Source organism: Cebus imitator, unplaced genomic scaffold, assembly GCF_001604975.1.
Source record: "Cebus imitator isolate Cc_AM_T3 unplaced genomic scaffold, Cebus_imitator-1.0 Scaffold698, whole genome shotgun sequence".
NCBI lineage: Eukaryota > Metazoa > Chordata > Mammalia > Primates > Cebidae > Cebus > Cebus imitator.
The window spans coordinates 485,110-503,748 of NW_016108013.1; the positions used below are offsets into that span (position 1 = coordinate 485,110).

The 18,639-nt window shown below is 36.8% G+C and overlaps 1 protein-coding gene across 2 annotated transcripts in view; it reads left to right on the top strand.

Moving 5' to 3' along the window:
- RSF1 (remodeling and spacing factor 1) overlaps positions 1 to 18,639 on the top strand; it is a 160,203-nt gene that overhangs the window by 90,429 nt on the left and 51,135 nt on the right. Inside the window, exon 5 of one of the 2 annotated variants that reach the window (XM_017518680.2) lies at positions 1,914 to 2,068. In XM_017518680.2, coding sequence (XP_017374169.1) covers positions 1,914 to 2,068 — 155 coding nt within the window. Of the gene's footprint in view, positions 1 to 1,913; positions 2,069 to 13,957; positions 13,964 to 18,639 lie in introns of those variants that run through there. The other variant, XM_017518682.2, reaches the window with a different exon arrangement.

An 18,639-nucleotide genomic window follows, 5' to 3' on the forward strand; every position in this document is an offset into this window, starting at 1 on the left:
AAAAAAAAAAAAAATAGCCAGGCGTGGTGTGGTGAGTGCCTATAATCTCAGCTACTCGGGAGGCTGAAGCAGGATAATCGCTTGGATGCAGGAGGAGGACGTTGCAGTGACCCAAGATCCCATTGCACCCCCCAGCCTGGTCAATGAGAGTGAAACTCCATCTCAAAAAAATAAAGCAGTGGAAGTAATTGAAATGGATTTTCCTAGCAATATCAAGTCTCTTATGTTCTGAAGCTTTTAAAAATAGATATGGTACATAACTTCAGTATACTTTTCAGTTCCCACCATGACTTTGAAAAATAATAAATAGATGGAGCCATGTGTTGCATATGGAATTTTCTTTTTCTTTCTTTTTTATTTTTATTTTTTTTAACATATGGAATTCTCAGTGGAATATGAGAAGTAATAAAGCATAGAGACTTAAGGTAGAAGTGGTTGTAATGAAATTAGGGAATTGGATCTTTGCCAAAAAGTCTGAGTTGTAATTTTCCTTTTTGTAAAATGGAGGCAGGACCAGACGAGACTTTGAGAAAACATCTAGTCTTACCTTTTGATATTAGACAGTTAAAATTCTATACTGTTTATTGTATATGTTAGTATGATATGTATGTTTCATTCTCATGCATGATAAATGGTTGTCATTTTAATTTCTGAAAGATTTTTATCACTGGCAAAGCTTTCCTTAGAAGACCAATTTGATAATACTCAAGAGAATCCATTCTTTAATTTTATAAGAAAGCTGAGGCCTAATGAAGACATATGACTTGTTCAAGGGCTCTTTGGAAGGCAGAGTTCCTACTCTAAAACAATAGAGTATAGCTGGCATGGAAGTGGAAAGGTAGAGGAGGGTAGGTGTATGTGACGTGACAAGATAAGAAAACAAGTCATTTCATCTTAACAGTTTTCACTTTGAATTAGAGGTATTTACATTCCACATTGAGAATACAGATGGGAGGATCTTGGTGCTAATTAATAACCTAGTGGCACATCTAGAACTAAATTTCCCAACTCTTAGTCCAGGGTCTGCTTTTTATCTTCAGCATTACGTACTGCTTGTCTGAGCAAGAAAAATATCCAAGTGAGTTTTCTCAGTTGTAAATGGCATTTAAATTAACTATATCACACCTTTCCTTTTGCTAGTAAAAATACAGGATTTTATTTACCGGATATGGGGATAAACAACTGTAGTCCTAGCTACTTGGGAAGCTGAGGTGGGAAGGTCTTGAGCCCAGGAATTTGAGGTTACAGTGAGCCATGATCAGGTCATTGCACTTCAGCCTGGATGACAAAGTGAGACCATGTCCTTTTTTTAAAAAGTAGAATTTATAGGTTAGAATTGTATTTATTTGGAATTTTCCGGTATTGTTGAATCAGTTATAAACCATTATTAACAAAATAAAAGCAGCCAGAATTTTTATGTTATTAAATTGTATGATTGGAACTGATGTTTTACGGTAATTATTCAGAAAGTTCTAGATCTTAATTTTATAAGAATATCACATGCTGTAATCTCTGAGGGTAGAAAAGAATTATTTTCAAATGAATCAAGAACAAAACAAAAAGTACTCTTGCAATCAATTTTTACATTGATTTCTTCTCCTTGGAGATAAACTTTTAAAGTTAACAAACCTTTATTTTTATTTAGTTTTGTTCCTACTTTTCAACCAAAGAGATCTTCATTGTCATTCTAATTAGTAGAGAGGAAAATTTGATATTCCTCTCTGAAGAATAGTATATTTTAATGTGTTTTTCTTAGTGCTTTTAAAATTCAAGGTTAATTAGGGCTAGCTGTACCAGTGTTTTAGATGTTCTTAAGGTATTTTTTTTATTTTAATTTCTAATTGATATTATTCAGAAAGTTCTCTAGAACAGGAAAAGGATTTTTATGCTGTCTTATTTTTTTCCTTGTTTAGAAATCGAAACGAGTTGGCTGAGACTCTTGCACTCCTGAAAGCACAAATTGATCCTGTACTATTGAAAAACTCTAGCCAACAAGACAACTCTTCTCGGGAAAGTCCCAGCTTAGAGGATGAGGAGACTAAAAAAGAGGAAGAAACACCTAAACAAGGTTTTTTTTTGTGTGTTTTGTTTTGCTTTGTTTTGTAATCTCTTCCATTTTCTTCTACTCCTCTTCCCAACTATATAATTCTGAATTCCTATCTCAATTTGAATTGGGAACCTTCCTATAAAAGGAGGTTGATTTTTCCTTAATTTAAAGAAAATGAGGCCAAATACATCAAATATGTTGCTCCTTTATGTAGAATGTTTAAAAAATCTTCATGGGCCAGGCGCGGTGGCTCACGCCTGTAATCCCAGCACTTTGGGAGGCCGAGGCGGGTGGATCACGAGGTCAAGAGATCGAGACCATCCTGGTCAACATGGTGAAACCCCGTCTCTACTAAAAATACAAAAAATCAGCTGGGCATGGTGGCGCGTGCCTGTAATCCCAGCTACTCAGGAGGCTGAGGCAGGAGAATTGCCTGAACCTAGGAGGCGGAAGTTGCGGTGAGCCGAGATCGTGCCATTGCACTCCAGCCTGGGTAACAAGAGCGAAACTCCGTCTAAAAAAAAAAAAAAAAAAACTTCATGAAAAATGTTCAAATCATCAAAGCATATTTTTTACTGAGGAATATGCAAATTTAGTGAACTTTTTTTATTGTGGCAAAATATACACCACATAAAATTTAGCTTTTTAACCATTTTTAAGCATACAGTTCTGTGGCGTTAAGTACATTCACATTTTTGTGATGCACCCATCACCACCATCCATCTCCAGAACTTTTTTGGTCTTTCTCAATTAAAACTTTGTATGTTTTAAACACTAAACTCTCCATTTTCCCTTGCCCCTAGCCCCTGGCATCTCCCATTCTACTTTTTGTCTCTAATGAATTTGATCGTTCATATCGGAGGAATAATATAATGCTTGCACTTTTATAACAGGCATATTTCAAATAGCATAGTGTCTTCAAAGTTCATTCATGTTGCGGGGGTCCCCGACCCCTGGGCCAAGGACCAGTACCTGTGTGTAACCTGTTAGGAAGTGGGCTGCACAGCAGGAGGTGAGCAGGGACCAGTGAGCATTACTGCCTTAGCTCCACCTCCTGTCAGATCAATGGCAGCATTAAATTCTCATAGGAGCACAAACACTTGTGAACCACATATGCAAGGGATTTAGGTTGCACACTCTGAGAATCTAATGCCTGATGATTCGAGGTGGAAAAACAGTTTCATCCTAAAACCATACCCCATACCTACTTCCCTGTGGAAAAATTATCTTCCACGAAACTGGTCCCTGGTGCCAGAAGGTTGGGTACCACTGTTGTGGTATATGTCAGAATTTTCTTCCTTTTAATAATAATAAATTACTGAATAATTGTCCATTTATGTATATACCACATTTTGTTTATCAATTCATCCATCAGTGGGCACTTGAATTCATCCACCTTTTGGACATTGTGAATAATGCTGCTACGAACTGGGTGTACAGATATCTCTTGAGTCACTGCTTTCCCTTCTTTTAATCCAGAAGTGGAATTGCTGGATCATATATGGTAATTCTGTGTTTAATTTTTTTGAGGAAGTGCATACTGTTTTCCACAGCAGTTGCATCATTTTACATTCCTTCCAGTAATACCCAAGGACTCTAGCCGCTTTCCATCCTCACCAACGCTTGTTTCTGTTTGTTTGGTTTTTTTTTTTTTTAATAGCATCTCATTGTAGTTATTAGTTCCTAATGACAAGTGATGTTAAGCATCTATCTTTTCAAGTGTTTATTGGCATTTATATATCTTCTTTGTAAAAATGTTTATTCAAATTCTTTGTCCATTTTTTTGTTGGGCTGTTTATTTTTTTGTTTTGCTTTGAAAACTCTTAAGTCTATGATAATTTTAATTATTAAACCTGATTTCCAATTGAGTTTTCTAATTTGCTTAACTAGGCAGATCAAATTCTAACCTTTCTAGGAAGATAAAGCCAATTCCTGAGCTCTCCAAAAGGAAGGAAACCAACTGAAATTTTGATCAACATCTATTTAGTTAGTGTTTGTTATGGATAACCTTTTAATGATAAGGGAAGGAATTTGCTTTTCTTATCATATTTTCTTTGCTTTAAGTTTGCCTCCACTAGTTTTGATTAGAACCTAAAAGTAATGCGTTATTACTTTATTTGCTGCTTTCAGGAAACCATTTATATAAAGCATTCTATATCTGCAAGCATTGCTTGTAAACAAGGAATTGTGCTTTTGGGTGTAGTATATATAATAATGTTCCTATATATTAAGCATTGCTTTTAGCCAAAATGCTGATTACTGTTCTTCATTGTTTATGTGGTTTTATTTCAAATATCTGTGGTGGTTTTATTTCTAAGCTCAATTTCTGATTTAAATAATTATTTTTCATATGTTAAAATAATACTTGTAGACTACTTCAGGAAAGCTTTTTTTTCCCTTTGAGACAGGATCTCTCTCTGTCACCCAGGCCATAGTGCAGTGGTACAGTCGTTGCTCACTGCACCCTAGAACTCCTGGGCTCGAGTGATTCTGTCCCCTCAGCCTCTCCTGAGTAGCTAAGACTACAGGTGTGTGCCACCAGGCTCAGCTAGTTTTCGTTTTTTATTTTCTGTAGAGATGGGGTCTTGCTCTGTTGCCTAGGCTGGTCTGGAACTCGTGGCCTCAAGCGATCCTCTTGCCTTGGCCTCCCAAAGTGCTGGGATTACAGGAATGAGTCACTGTGCCCAGCCATTCATAATAATTTAAAAGTAGTCTGAGCCTCCTATTGAATTTCTTTTCTTTTTTTATTAGTATTTCCCAAGGATTAGTTCTGGGTTTAAACTTAATATTATTTGTTCATTTTGGTTATTCCTTCACATATTTTTTTTATTCCCATACACAGTTAAAATCAAAACCAGAGAAAATATGAATTGGAAACAAAAGTCAGAATAATAGAAATTTAAGAAGCAATTATTTTCAATAGAAGACCTCAAATTTGACACTGATCTTGAAGGGAGACTCATTGTGTGGTTTAAAGTAGAAAGAAAAACAGAATAAACTGTTTTTCTAGTAAAGCTCTTCCTAATAGTTAATTCTAAAATTTCTTTGTGGGGCGTCATAGTGGAGAAGGGGGGATTTCAGCAATAACAACAGCTAACATTTATTGGGCACATCCTGTTTTCTTTGCAGTCTACCAAATGCTGCATATGGATTTTCATTTAATCCTCATAGCAACTCTTTGAGGTAACTACTATTATTATTTCAATTTTACAGATGAGGAAATTGGAACATTTTTATTGTTGCCTCAGGTCATATACACAATAAAGTCTAGATTTGGAGCCTGATCCTTCTATAGCCTGTGCTTTTAAAGTGGTCTAGAGTAATACTTCTGAAACTTTAATATGTGTAGTGTTCACCTTGGGAGTTTTTTAAAATACAGAATCTGGTGGACCTAGGTCTGGCTGTCTGTTGATTGGCATTTTAACAAGGACCTATGTAATGCGGATACTGTTGGTTAGAGGACCACATTTTGAGTTGTAAGGTCATCTCCTGACTTCTGAAACAAATACACCAATGGCTATTATACACCTGTTTCTGAAAATATTCCTCAGTGAGTGTTGATGTTATACCTCTCAACAAGAAAAAATGGTCTGTGAGGGATGGCATCTCCTAAAAAAGCAGCAGAGGAGGAACAGAACATTCAATTCTCTTTGTTTTTCTCTCTTCTATTTTTATTTTAGAGACAGAGTCTCACTCTGTCACTTGGGCTGGAGTGCAGTAGTACAATCATAGCACACTGCAGTCTGAAACTCTTGGGCTCAAGTGATCCCCCTGCCTCAGCCTCCTGAGTGGCTGGGACTACAGGTGTGCATCACCATGCCTGGCTAATGTTTTTTAATTTTTAATTTTGTAAAGACATGGTCTCACTTTGTTGCCCAGGCTGGTCTCGAACTCCTGACTTCAAGCAATCCTCCCGCCTTGGCCTTCCAAAGTTCTCAGGTCTGAGCAACTCAGCTCAGCCTACCTTCTGTTTTAAGTAGGGCTTTTCTGCTTCTCTTTCTCTAACAAAATATTTCTTATTAATTCATTTATTCATTCAGTGAATACTTACTGTGCACCTTCTATGTGCTAAGCATAATTTTAGGCATATAGTTTAATAAAGAAAGACTAAAATCCTTTCTTTTGTAAAGCTAAAACTAGTGGATAAAATAGTAACACATAAACCATTTGCTGTGTGCCAGTACTGTTGTAAATGCTTTGCCTGTATTGTCAGCTCATTTTCACAACAAACCCTGTTTAGTAGTATAATATTATCACTTCCCTTGTTTCAGATGAGGGAAATTAGATAAAGAGTGACTTCAGTAATTTTCCCAAGGTGACACAGCTTGTTAAAGGCAGACGTAATATTCAAAACTAGGCAGTCTGTCCCCAAAGTCCTTGTGCCCTTTCAATGCTGCACTTACGTATGATTTCAGCCCCCAAAACCCTGTCTCTCTCCCTTGTCCACTCACGTGTAGTTAGTTCTTGTAGTCTGTTCCATGGCAAGACCAAAGAAACACGATTCTGTTCTGTCATTTTTACTCCTTTCAGATGTAAACAAACATTACCCTTGGGCTGTGTTGGGGGATCAGGGTGAGGTGGGAAGGAGTAGGTCAAAAGCTGGAAACAGTCCTGGGGAAGGTCTAATGTAGAGTGTTGAAGCAACATGTGACAAAGTTAAAAATTAAGCATGGTTGGAGATTTGTGAATTAGGAAGCAAGAAGTAAAAATAAGTAGGCACTGAAGAGGGAATAAACAGCGACTCTTATTCTTATAGTTAAAATAGATTTTTCTTTAGTCATTAGTTAAATTGCCATGCCTTGTATCTTACCTCAGTAAGGTAAGGTTTTTATTTTTGCCTAGGTGCTAAGAAGAAACATACTACCTATAAAAGTGGGCAAGAAAATGAAAAATGGCAGCAAGTGGCCTAGAAAATGGTGACACCAACTACATATTTAAGTTGCCTTTGTTTCAAAGATAATTAGAATTGCCTTCCGAAAGTCTAAATTTGCTAGACTAGCATTCAGAATCTCACAGTCGGATCACTCTCTCTTTCTAGCATTAGCTCCTGCTTTTTCTTACATGAGTAAGATTATAGATTATCTAGATGCTTTTGTTTTCTCCATATCTCGGGCATTCCTTTCTGTGTCTGCATGCTGTTTCTCTCCCTCAGATGTTGTCTCCCCTACTCCCATGAAAGTCTGGTTATACTTCAAGGACCATCTGAAATCCCACCTTCTTGATCCCTTTTCTGAAATATTATTTGTACTATTTGTATTCCACTTACGTTAGGGCCAGTCATGGCATCAGACTTGAAGCACTCAAATACTTTTTGAGTTGTTATTCTCAGACTGTGGCAGATTTCCAAGTAAATATTTGGTGTCATTAACAACCTTTTATGGAAGTTTAAGATCCAGTGTGTTAATTTAGGTTATGTACTACCTGGAAGGTATTTTGCAAATAAAATACCATGGAATTTAATATATATTTTCATTCTATATTGGATACTGTATTCTAATTTAGAAGGGACCAAAAAGCTGAAAGGAAACTTTTCTGGGGAAAAACAAAGTTGAGGGAAGCTCAACTAACTTTTAGTTTTTATTCTACTAATTGAAAGAAGATTGTCCTTTTCTTAATTTTTGTAGTCATGCACTTCTGCCTACAGGTGATGAGTTAAGGCATCATTTGAGAATTTCTTATAAAGAATAGAATTTACAGACTGGCTGCTCACAGGCCTAATTTGGCCCCAAAATTGGTTTATTTTAGTTTTTACAGTGCTGCTTTGTTTTGAAAAAGCTAAGATACAATTCACCATTTTAGTGATTTTAGTATATTCACAGCGTTGTGCAACCATAACCACAATCTAATTCCAGAACAATTCTAGCACTGCACAAAGAAACTCTGTATCCACTTAGAAGTTACTTGACACTTCTCCCTGTCCCCATCCCCTGTAAATCATTAATCTACTTTGTCTTTATGAATTTGCCTGTTTGGAGCATTTCATAAAAATAGAATTCTACAGCATATGGCCATCTGTGTCATTTTCTTTTAGCGTAATGTTTTTAACATTATACTAACATGTTAGAAACATAGGCTAAATATTACAACATCTATGTTGGAGCATATATCAATACTTCATTCCTTTTTATGGATGAATAATATTGATTTGTATGGATATACCACATTTTATTTATCTGTTCATCACTTGATGGGCATTTGGGTTTTTCCACTTTCTGGTATAAATGCAGCGGTGGATGCACAAATTTTTGAGGGAACATATGTTTTCATATGACTGATTTTTTAAAATAAAGTTACTGTCAACATCTAGAATTGAAAATTAGAAAAGTTGGCAACTTTGGACTTTCATTTTTATGTATTAAAAATGCTCTGTAGCTGAGTAATGGTTGCCTCTATGTGGGATTCACATTCCATTTTGCTCTACTCATTTCTTGTGCCCTCTAAAATTGGGCTTAGTCTCAGGTGCTTAGACCTATATATTTTTTTCTTACAGTGTAGTTAACATGAAAATAAAATGTTTATTGTATTCATGTCTTTATCAATTTTGGAAAAACAAAGGTAGACTGAGAATTATTTCAGAAAAAGTAGGAGAGAGTTGCTAATTGTTGATGTGAAGTATGTCAGTATAGTTGGTTTATATTTATTTATTTTTAGAGTCAAGGTCTTGCTCTTGTCGCCCAGGCTGGAATCTAGTGCCACAATCACAACTCACTGTAACCTTCATTTCCTGGGCTCAAGGGATCCTCCTGCCTCAGCTTCCTGAGTAGCTGTATAGGCACATACCACTATGCCTGGCTAATTTTTAAATTTTTTTTAGAGATGGGGTCTCACTGTGTTGCCCCGGCTGGTCTCAAACTCCTGGCGTCAAGCAGTCCTTCCCCCTTGACCTCCCAACATGCAGAGATTATAGGCGTGAGCCACTGTGCCCAGCCCAGTATAGTTATAGTAGGTAGATTAATTTACAAATTATTTTCCTTTGATTGTTATTAATGTGATGTCAGATATAAAGCTTAAAATCTAGGTGGCAAAATAATATAACTTAAAGTCGTCCGTTAGTCTGCTTAGGTATCCGTAACAAAATACCACAGACTGGATGGCTTAAAACAACAAATTTATTTTCTCAATTCTGGAGTTAAAAAGTAGCAAATTTGATTTCTGATAAGGATTCTTTTCCTGGCTTGCAAATGACTCTTTTTCTGTGTGTGTGTGGAGAAAAAGCTATCTGTTGTCTGTTCTCCAATCTTAGGAGAGCACCATTTCTGTAATGTTAAAGTCCTGCCATTATGAATTCATTTAACCGTAATTACCTCACCAAAGGCTCTATCTTCAAATATAGTCACATTGGGGATTAGGACTTCAATATATGAATTTGTGGGGTACACAATTCAGTCAATAACATGTTATGGTATGAAACTATACATTGTAAAAACTATGATGGTTAATGTAAAAGATACCCGAGGAAGAAATTGGGAGGGGAAAGACTGATATTTTAAGGAGATTTATTTTTGAATGCTATTATATGCGGCTATATATTCTTAAGAGAAAAATGTTATATGTATCAAAACTTCTTTTAATGTTGAGTTTGAGTGCAGCAAAAAGTATTTGTGTCAAACTAGAATGAGAATTTGCATATGTAAGTGCAATTGGAAATACTCTTGCTCATAATCAATAGATTACTGATAATAAATGAGACAAGATGTTAAATCATTTTTTATATTTTCTATTGTACCTGATGAAAGCACAGATATTTGTGATATTACTCATAATGATTTCTTTGTAACTTTGATAAGAATTTTAATATGACAGAGATAATGTGGATATAATTTCTTAATGACCCTTTAGGAAGTGGCTTTTTGTATGTTTAGGGGAAAAGTCTTAAATATAAATAAATGTAGACAGCTCAGACTTGGGAAAAAAAAAAAAAGGAACCTGCATATGATCCTCCTTTGGCTATTGTGAACATAGTATCTCATATAAAGCTTAAATGCAAGATGACAACATTTTGGAAAGACATAACATTTGTAAAGATAAAATAACCTCCCTGTGTCATTATCTAGGGACTTTTTTTGTATTAAAGAGGTTAAAAGTGGAACATGGCATTGTCATGGTAAACTTGTGAATTGGATAAGCTCCCATACATGAGTCAGTGTGTTGATTAGTAAATGAGCTACACAACACAATATTTTTCCATACATTGCAGTTTCATACCTTTAGTGCCTGTCAGGAGCCTTCTTAGATTTAAGTATTCAGATTCACAAAACTACTACAGACAACACTTGGCATCAGTATACTGAGATCAGTCTAGGACACAGAGATTATAGCTGGCCAGCAGGAGCAACATCTAGCCTTAGGAATCTAAGGCTTTGCAACAGTTCTTATGGAACATCTTAACATCTTACAAGATGTTGGAACATCTTATGCAACATCTAGCCTTTGCAACAGTTCTTATGGCCATCCAGAAGCTGTTTTCTCCCAGGCGACAACTTTAGAAACAAGTAGATGGGATTTACATTGAGCAGGTCCAGGAACCACTGTGTCTCAAAAGCCTCATGCTCCGTGGAAGCCAGTGTTTCTTATATCAACTCTATGGACCAAAGTTGCAGGATTCTCACTGCATTCAGGAGGCCCCAAGGATGACACCCTCATCCTGTATGTTCTTATTCTAGATTGCCAAGGTTTAATTTAATTTTTATTTTATTTTATTTTTGCCCAAGCTGGAGTACAGTGGTGCTATCTCAGCTCACTGCAACCCTGACCTCCTGGGCTCAAGTGGTCCTCCTGCCTCAGACCCCGAAGTAGCTGGGCCTACAGCCACAAGCCACCATGCCTAGCTAATTTTTGACTTTTCTATAGAGATGGGGTTTTACTGTGTTGCCCAGGCTGGTCTCAAACTCCTGAGCTCAAGTGATCCACCCGCCTCGGCCTCCCAAAGTGCTGAATTACAGGTGTGACCCACCGTGCCTGTCTGGGTTTAAATTTTTTAATTGACATAGAAAAGTTGTATATGTTTATGGTGGAATATCTAAAACTAATTCCATATTGTGGAATATCTAAAACTAATTACCATATGCATTGACTCACAGACTTACCTTTTTTTGTGGTGAGAGCACTTAAAGTTTCCTGTCCTAGCAATTTTCAAGTATACAATACATTGTTGTAACTGTAGTTACCATATTGCACAATAGATCTCTTGAACTTATTCTTCCTAACTGAAAGTTTTTGTCCATTGACCAACATCTCCCTATACCTTCAGCCCCTCATAACGACTGTTCTACTCTGCTTCTGTGAGTTCAACTCTAAGATTCCACATGTGAGTGAGATCATGGAGTATTTTTTTCTGTACCTGACTTATTTCACTTAGCGTAATATCTTCCAGATTTATCCTTGTTGTCACAAATGACAGGATTTCTTTGTTAATGATGAATAATATTTCATCATGTATATAGATCATATTTTCTTTATCCTTTCATCTGTTGATGGACGCTTAGGTTGATTCCATATCTTGGCTATTGTGATTAATGCTGCAGTGAACATGGAAATGCAGATATCTCTTTAACAAACTGGTTTCATTTCCTTTGGATATAAACCCCATAGTGGGATGACTGAATCGTATAGTACTTCTATTTTTAATTTTTTGAGGAACTTCCATACTGTTTTCCATACGACTATACTAATTTACATTCTCACCAACAGTGTACAGGAGCTCTCTTTTTTTCTTATTTTTGCTAATACTTGTTGTCTTGTCTTTGATAATAACCACCCTAACAGGCATTAGGTAATATCTCATTGTGGTTTTAGTTTACATTTTCGTGATGAGTAGTAAGGTTTAAGGTTGAACATTTTTTATGGATGGGGTTCAAAAAGTTTAAGTACTGAATGTATAATAGTACACTAGCCAAGCATGGTGTTGCACGCCTGTGGTCCCAGCTATTGGGGAGGCTGGTGCAGGCTTGAGCCCAGGACGTTGAGGCTGCAGTGAGCTGTGCTCACACCACCATACTCTAGCCTGTGCGACAGAGTGCGACTTGTCTCAAAAAAATAAAATGAAACATTTTTAAACAGGTGTAGGGAGACTAATAAATACAGATGTTATTGTTACAACGTTATATCTAAAATAGTTTCCTTTTATAGGAATAAAAGAAAACATACTCCTTGTTATCACCATCTGTCCTTTACATCATGTTTCAGTTAAGTAGAAAGAATTAACAGGAAATACACTGACATTTGCATTTCTTTCTTTTATTTTTTTTGCCATAAACAGGACACAGACCATAGTGCTGCTGCTTTTTTTTTTTTTTTTGGAGAACTTAAATAATTTTTTTTAGCTCCTCTATCATTCTCAGTAACTCAAGAACTTTTTTTAAGAGATAAGGGCTCACTCACTTGCCCAAGATAAGAGTGCAGTAGCATGATCGTAAATCACTGTTACCCTTGAACTTCTGGGTTCAAGCAATCCTTCTACCTGAGCTTCCCAAGTGGCTTGGACTACAGATGTGTGCCACCATGTCCAGCTAATTTTTAAAAATTTGTTTTTGTAGCGATGAGGTCTTGCCATGTTGCTCAGTCTTAGACTCCTGGCCTCAAGGGATCCTCCCTCTTCAACCTTCTAAAGCACTGGGATTACAGAGTAAGCCTTTTTTTCTTTCTTTCTTTTTTTTTTAATTAAGACAAGTTTATGCTCATCTCCAGGCTAGAGTTGAGTGACTCAAACATGGCTCACTGCAACTTTCACCTTTTGGGCTCAGTGAGTCCTCCCACTGCAGCCTCTTGAGTTTGAGTAGCTGGGACTACAGGCATGTACCACTATGCCCAGATAATTTTTGTATTTTCTGTAGAGACAAGGTTTCACCATGTTACCCAGGCTGGTCTCAAACTTCTGCACTCAAGCCATCTGCCTGTCTTGGCCTCCCAAAATCTTAGGATTACAGGTGTGAGTGACCATGCCTGGCCTATAGTGCTTCTTATGTGAAAGATTTTTCCTTATTAGGGAAAGAGGGAAGGAAGGAAGCAAGGAAGAAAAGGAGAAAGAAGAAATACTTCATGATTGGAGGAACTGTTGTAGTTATTTGCTCTGATTGAGTTTGCTCTGGTTTAAATAAGAAGGACAAAATTTGGGGCCAAATGTGGTAGCTGATGTCTGTAATCCCAGCACTTTGGGAGGCCCAGGCGGGTCAGGGTTCAAGACCAGCCTGGCCAACATGGTGAAACCCTGTCTCTTCTCAAAATGCAAAAAAGTTAACTGGGTATGGTGGTGGGTGCCTTATAACCCCAGCTACTCAGGAGGCTAAGGCAGGAAAATCACTTGAGCCTGGGAGGTAGAGGTTACAGTGAGCTGAGATTGTGCCATTGCACTCTAGCCTGGGTGACAGAGCGAGACTTCATCTCAAAAAAAAAAAAAAAAGAAGAAGGAGAAAATTTATCCCCCATGAGTTTTGGAAAATAATAGTGGTGTGAATTTTTGAGTCTCTGCAAATTCCCCCATAAAAGGAACATATTGATGACAATAACAACAACGTGTAGACAAAATGTACAACAAAGGTCTTAAAGATTCTTAGGTACTATGGGCCTCATGAATTCTCAGTCCTCACTACCCAAAGCTTTCCAAAATCAAGCTCCGTGCTGACATTTTGAGTATTTCACAATAATAGGAGCTCTAAAGTTATGAAATTGAAAAACTATCATAAAAATGCCTTTTTTAAAAAAAATTTAGGGAATCTGTTTATATATAAAAACACAACTAAAAAGGAGCAAGTTCAAATCTCCTATGATTATAAGAACAAAAGAGAGCAAGAAGCAGAATAACATTCATACAGACAATGAAAGCTTCTCAGAAATACATGCCCATCAAATATAAAAACTGTAATAAGTGGTAGGACTCAGAAGAGTTAAAATTTTAAAAAGATTAAGATAAACACCTGAGTCAACAAACTCAGAATTAATGCCTTTAAAAAAAAAAAAAATAAAAAAAAAAAAAAAAAAAAAAAAAAAAAAAAAAAAAAAAAAAAAAAACAACAAAAAAAAGAAACGTAAGCTATAAGGATTTGAGAGAAAATGCAGTCTGAAAATAGCCAAAGAAGATCTAAGAGATAGGTGTCCACAAAAAAGAAAAAGTGAGAGGACAGATAAAATTTAACTAAAGACTATGTTGGAAAACACTTTTCTGAAATAGATGGAAAATCAATGCAGACCAACCAACATCAAGATATTTTCTAGTAAAATTACAGGGCTTTGAAGAAAGACAGACTTTGGGCATCCAGACAAAAAGACCAAATTACGTATGAGGGAAGGAAAATCAGACTGCCTTACGCCAGTGCTTTATGCCAGAAGAAAAATGCCATAATGTATTTGAGAGATTCTCGAGGGGAGAAAATGTAAACCAGTGACTTCATATCCAGCCAACGTGACTTTCAGGTGGACTGCAGTTAAGCTGCTACCAATATCTATAATCTCTTTTAACATAGGTGTTTTGTACAGGAATCTTCTTGTGAATGAACTTTAGGTAGCCAAAATGACAGACAAAACATCAGTAGTGGGTGATAAAGAATTAAATGAAAATATAATCACATGTATGAGTTAGTACACCTACATATATGTGTTTCTGAGAGGAACCTAAGAGCAGTGACACTCCAGTAACAATGAGCACAGCCTTCAGATTTTGATTTCAAAATGTCATTGTCCTGTAAGAAGAACCAGAACTCCTTAGAGAAGAGATTGATTCCAAGAACAGACAGGGAAAACACAAGATGAGCCTGGAACATCTGGTAGTGCTGGAAAAGAAGGATGTGCTCAAAAGGGATTTGGGCATATCATTAGGACATAGGTGCGAAGTGGAAGGAATTTCTCAATATTGAAAGCAGTAAGAGTTTAGTAACAAAAATATAAAGATAGATTTTAACCCTTAGAATAATGAGTCAGACTTATGTAAGTACAATTTGAATAAATAAATAAAGGTGAAGGGGCAGCTTTTCCCTGCAAGTGAACATCAGTTAAAACATTAAGAAAATGCTACAGTAATGATTGTTGCAAGCAAGATCCCTGATAGATACTAAAACTAATGGGTGAAAGTCTGTATAGAAGCAGGATGTTAGCATAATTTCAAAGTATCTCTCCGAAGATATTTATCTGTTACAAAGGTAAAAATCACAATTTTACAGTGAAGTAACCATCACCTTAACCAAATAGCTAACCTCACCAGTATGGTGTTGTGTTAGTTTGTTCTCATGCTGCTAATAAAGATACACCTGAGACTGGGTAATTTATAAAGGAAAGAGATTTAATAGACCCACAGTTCCACATGGCTAGGGAGGCCTCACAATCATGGTGGAAGGCAAAGGAGAAGCAAAGACACATCTTGGTGGCTGGCAGGAGAGTTTGTGCTGGGAAACTCCCATTTATAAAACCATCACTTCTCATGAGACTTATTCACTACACCAGAACAGTATGGGGAAACCATCCCCATGATTCAACTATCTCCTCCTGGCCCTGGGGACACAGCCAAAGCATATTAGGTATATTGACATGTAACCCTTGATACAATGCACACATAACTTTTGTGGAATTATTATCAAAAATATATAACCTCAATCTAATCTTGAAAATACCAAACACGTCCAAATTGAGAGGTATTCTATCAGAATAATCGTCAGGAGTGGATGTGACTAAGTTGGAAGAAACCAAGGGAAAAAAAATACACTGAGACATAGATCCTGTAATAAAAAAGGACGTTGAGAGAAAACTGGTGAAATTTGAATAAAGTCTGTTTAATAGTATTTTACCAACGTTAATTTTCTGGTTTTGGTAACTGTACTCTACTTATGTAAGTTCTTAACATTAGGAAATAGGGTGAGAGTACACTTGAAGTTCTTGAACTATTTTTATAACATATCTGTATGTGTTACATTACTTCAAAACAAAAAGTTAAAAATAATATTTGGTGTGCATTAAATATGTATTTATATGTAGCTAAATCTAAATGAAGGATACAAGGAAGAATGCATAGTATTTATTAGTTATGTGTTTTGACAACATATTATATGTTGTCAAGGAGAAAGGGAATCAGAGAGAAAGAATGTGTGAGAGAGAGAGAGAGAGAGTGTGTGTGTGTGTGTGTGTGTGTGTGTGTGTGTGTGTGTGTGTGAGTTTCGCTCTTCTTGCCTAGCCTGGAGTGCAGTGGCGCAATCTCTGCTCACTGCAACCTCCACCTCCCAGGTACAAGTGATTCTCCTGCCTCAGCCTCCCGAATAGCTGGGATTAAAGGCACCTGCAACCACGCCTAGCGAATTTATTTGTGTTTTTAGTAGAGAGGGGGTTTCACCATCTGTTGGCCAGGCTGGTCGTGAACTCCTGACCTCAGGTGAGCCACTGCGAGGGGCCACATACACAAACTTAAACTTTCCTTTAAAGACATTGGTAATGGTGTCAGTATTGTTATTCTAAAAATGTTTTGTATATAATTTGAGACAAAGTAGCATATGATATCCTAATTGTATCATCCGTGTCCTGAAAACCAAGACTTCCCAGTGTGGGAAAAGCAAATAATACCTAAGATAGAAAAGGTTAAGAAAACATGAACTATCAGAGTGAACTCATGAGTTTTGTTTTGTCTTTTTTTTTTGTTTAAGTTAAAAATGTGTGTGTGTGTTTGTGTTTGTGTGTGTGTGTATTTTTTCTAAGCATGTTTGCTGAAAAGACTTAGAAACACTGGTCAGCCCAGTACCTGTGAGCATCCTCAATGCCCAGATTGTGATCTTGAAATACAGCTTCCCACTAAACTAAACCAATCAAAAAAATCGAAAAAATGGTTGATTTCATTTCTGTAGCATGACAAGCTAGGAATCATCTTGTCACTACAGGTAGTAGGGAAGTTATCAAAGTCATGTTAAAATGACTCAAGATAAAGGGTCAGGCATTTATCCTTCCTTTTGTGTATGAACTTTAACACTGTGTAACAAAATAGTAAATGAGTAAAGTTTGAGGTTTTTGTTTTTGAGATGTGGTTTCATTCTGTCGCCCAGGCTGGAGTGCAGTGGCACGAACTCGGCTCACTACAACCACCACCTCCTGGGTTCAAGCGATTCTCCTGCCCCAGCCTCCCGAGTAGGATTACAGGTGTGCACTACCATGCCTGGCTAAATTTTGGATTTTTAGTAGAGATGGGGTTTCACCGTGTTGGTCAGGCTGGTCTCGAACTCCTGACTTTGTGATCTGCCCGCCTCGGCCTCCCAAAGCGTTGGGATTACAGGTGTGAGCCACTGCACCCGGCCAAGTGTTTTTTTGTCTATTGAGAATGTCATCATTTTGAAATCCCAAAAAAGTAAAGGTTTTGATACTGAGCATCAACATCTGCTAATAAAAAGAGAAATAACTAGATATCACATGCCTCTTAATAAAGAACTCACACCAGAGAAGTAGTTTTGCCACAGAAATTGAACCTGAATCTGATGAAGGAATGATTCACAGGATAAACCAAAAAAGAGGAACATGAGAATATAGTCTGCAGTATCTAGATAGTGTAGGACAGTGGATTTGGTGTCGAACAAATAATTGCAAGAAAAAGAAGGGATAGAGGGGATAACATTAATGTGCTCTTAAAAATAAAATAAACTTGTGAAACTAAACTACCAACAAAATAAGGAAGCAATAAGTTCAAGAGATATGTATTACGTGGTGACTTGTTAATAACACTGTATGCCTGAAAATTGCCAAATAGCTTTTAAGTGTTCTCACTACAAATAAAATGATATTGTGAGGTAATGCATACATTAACTAGCTTGATCTAGTCATTCTACACTGAATTTATATTTTAAAACAAACATCATTTTGTGTGCCACATATACAATTTTTACTTGTCAATTAAATTTTTTTTAATTTAAAAAAGTCAGATTAATAGTTATTTTTGGGAAAGAAGAGAATTATTATTGGAAAAGGCATGCATAGGTCTCTTGGGGTAGCTGCTAAATTTCTTTTTCATTTTTGCCTTGTACTGTATTAAGCTATGCATTTGTTTTGTGTGGTTTTCTTTACTATACTAAGTCATTAAAAATTCTTGATACCTTTGTCAAGCAAGTAACATGAAATATTGAAGTAATAAAAAGATAAATAACCAGATATTACATGCTTCTTAATAAAGAACTCACCAACACCAAAGAAGTAGGCGTTGAGGATCACCAGAGAGGTGATCCTCCCACCTCAGCCTCTTGTATAGCTGGAACTACATGAAATTTCATGTTACTTATTTGACAAAGGTATCAAGAATTTGATATAAAGAATCGTCACTGGTCAGGTGCAGTGGCTAATGCCTATAATCCCAGCCCTTTGAGATTAGCCTGGCATAATGGTGCTTGCTTATAGTCCCAGCTACTCAGAAGGCTTAGGGAGAGGGTCACTTGAGCCCAAGAGTTTGAGATTATAGTGAGATATGATCATACCAGTGCACTCCAGCCTGGATGACAGAGCAAAACATTGTCTCTGAAGATTTTAAAAAAAGGAGGCTGAGGCAGGAGAATTGCCTGAACCCAGGAGGCGGAGGTTGCGGTGAGCCGAGATCGCGCCATTGCACTCCAGCCTGGGTAACAAGAGTGAAACTCTGTCTCAAA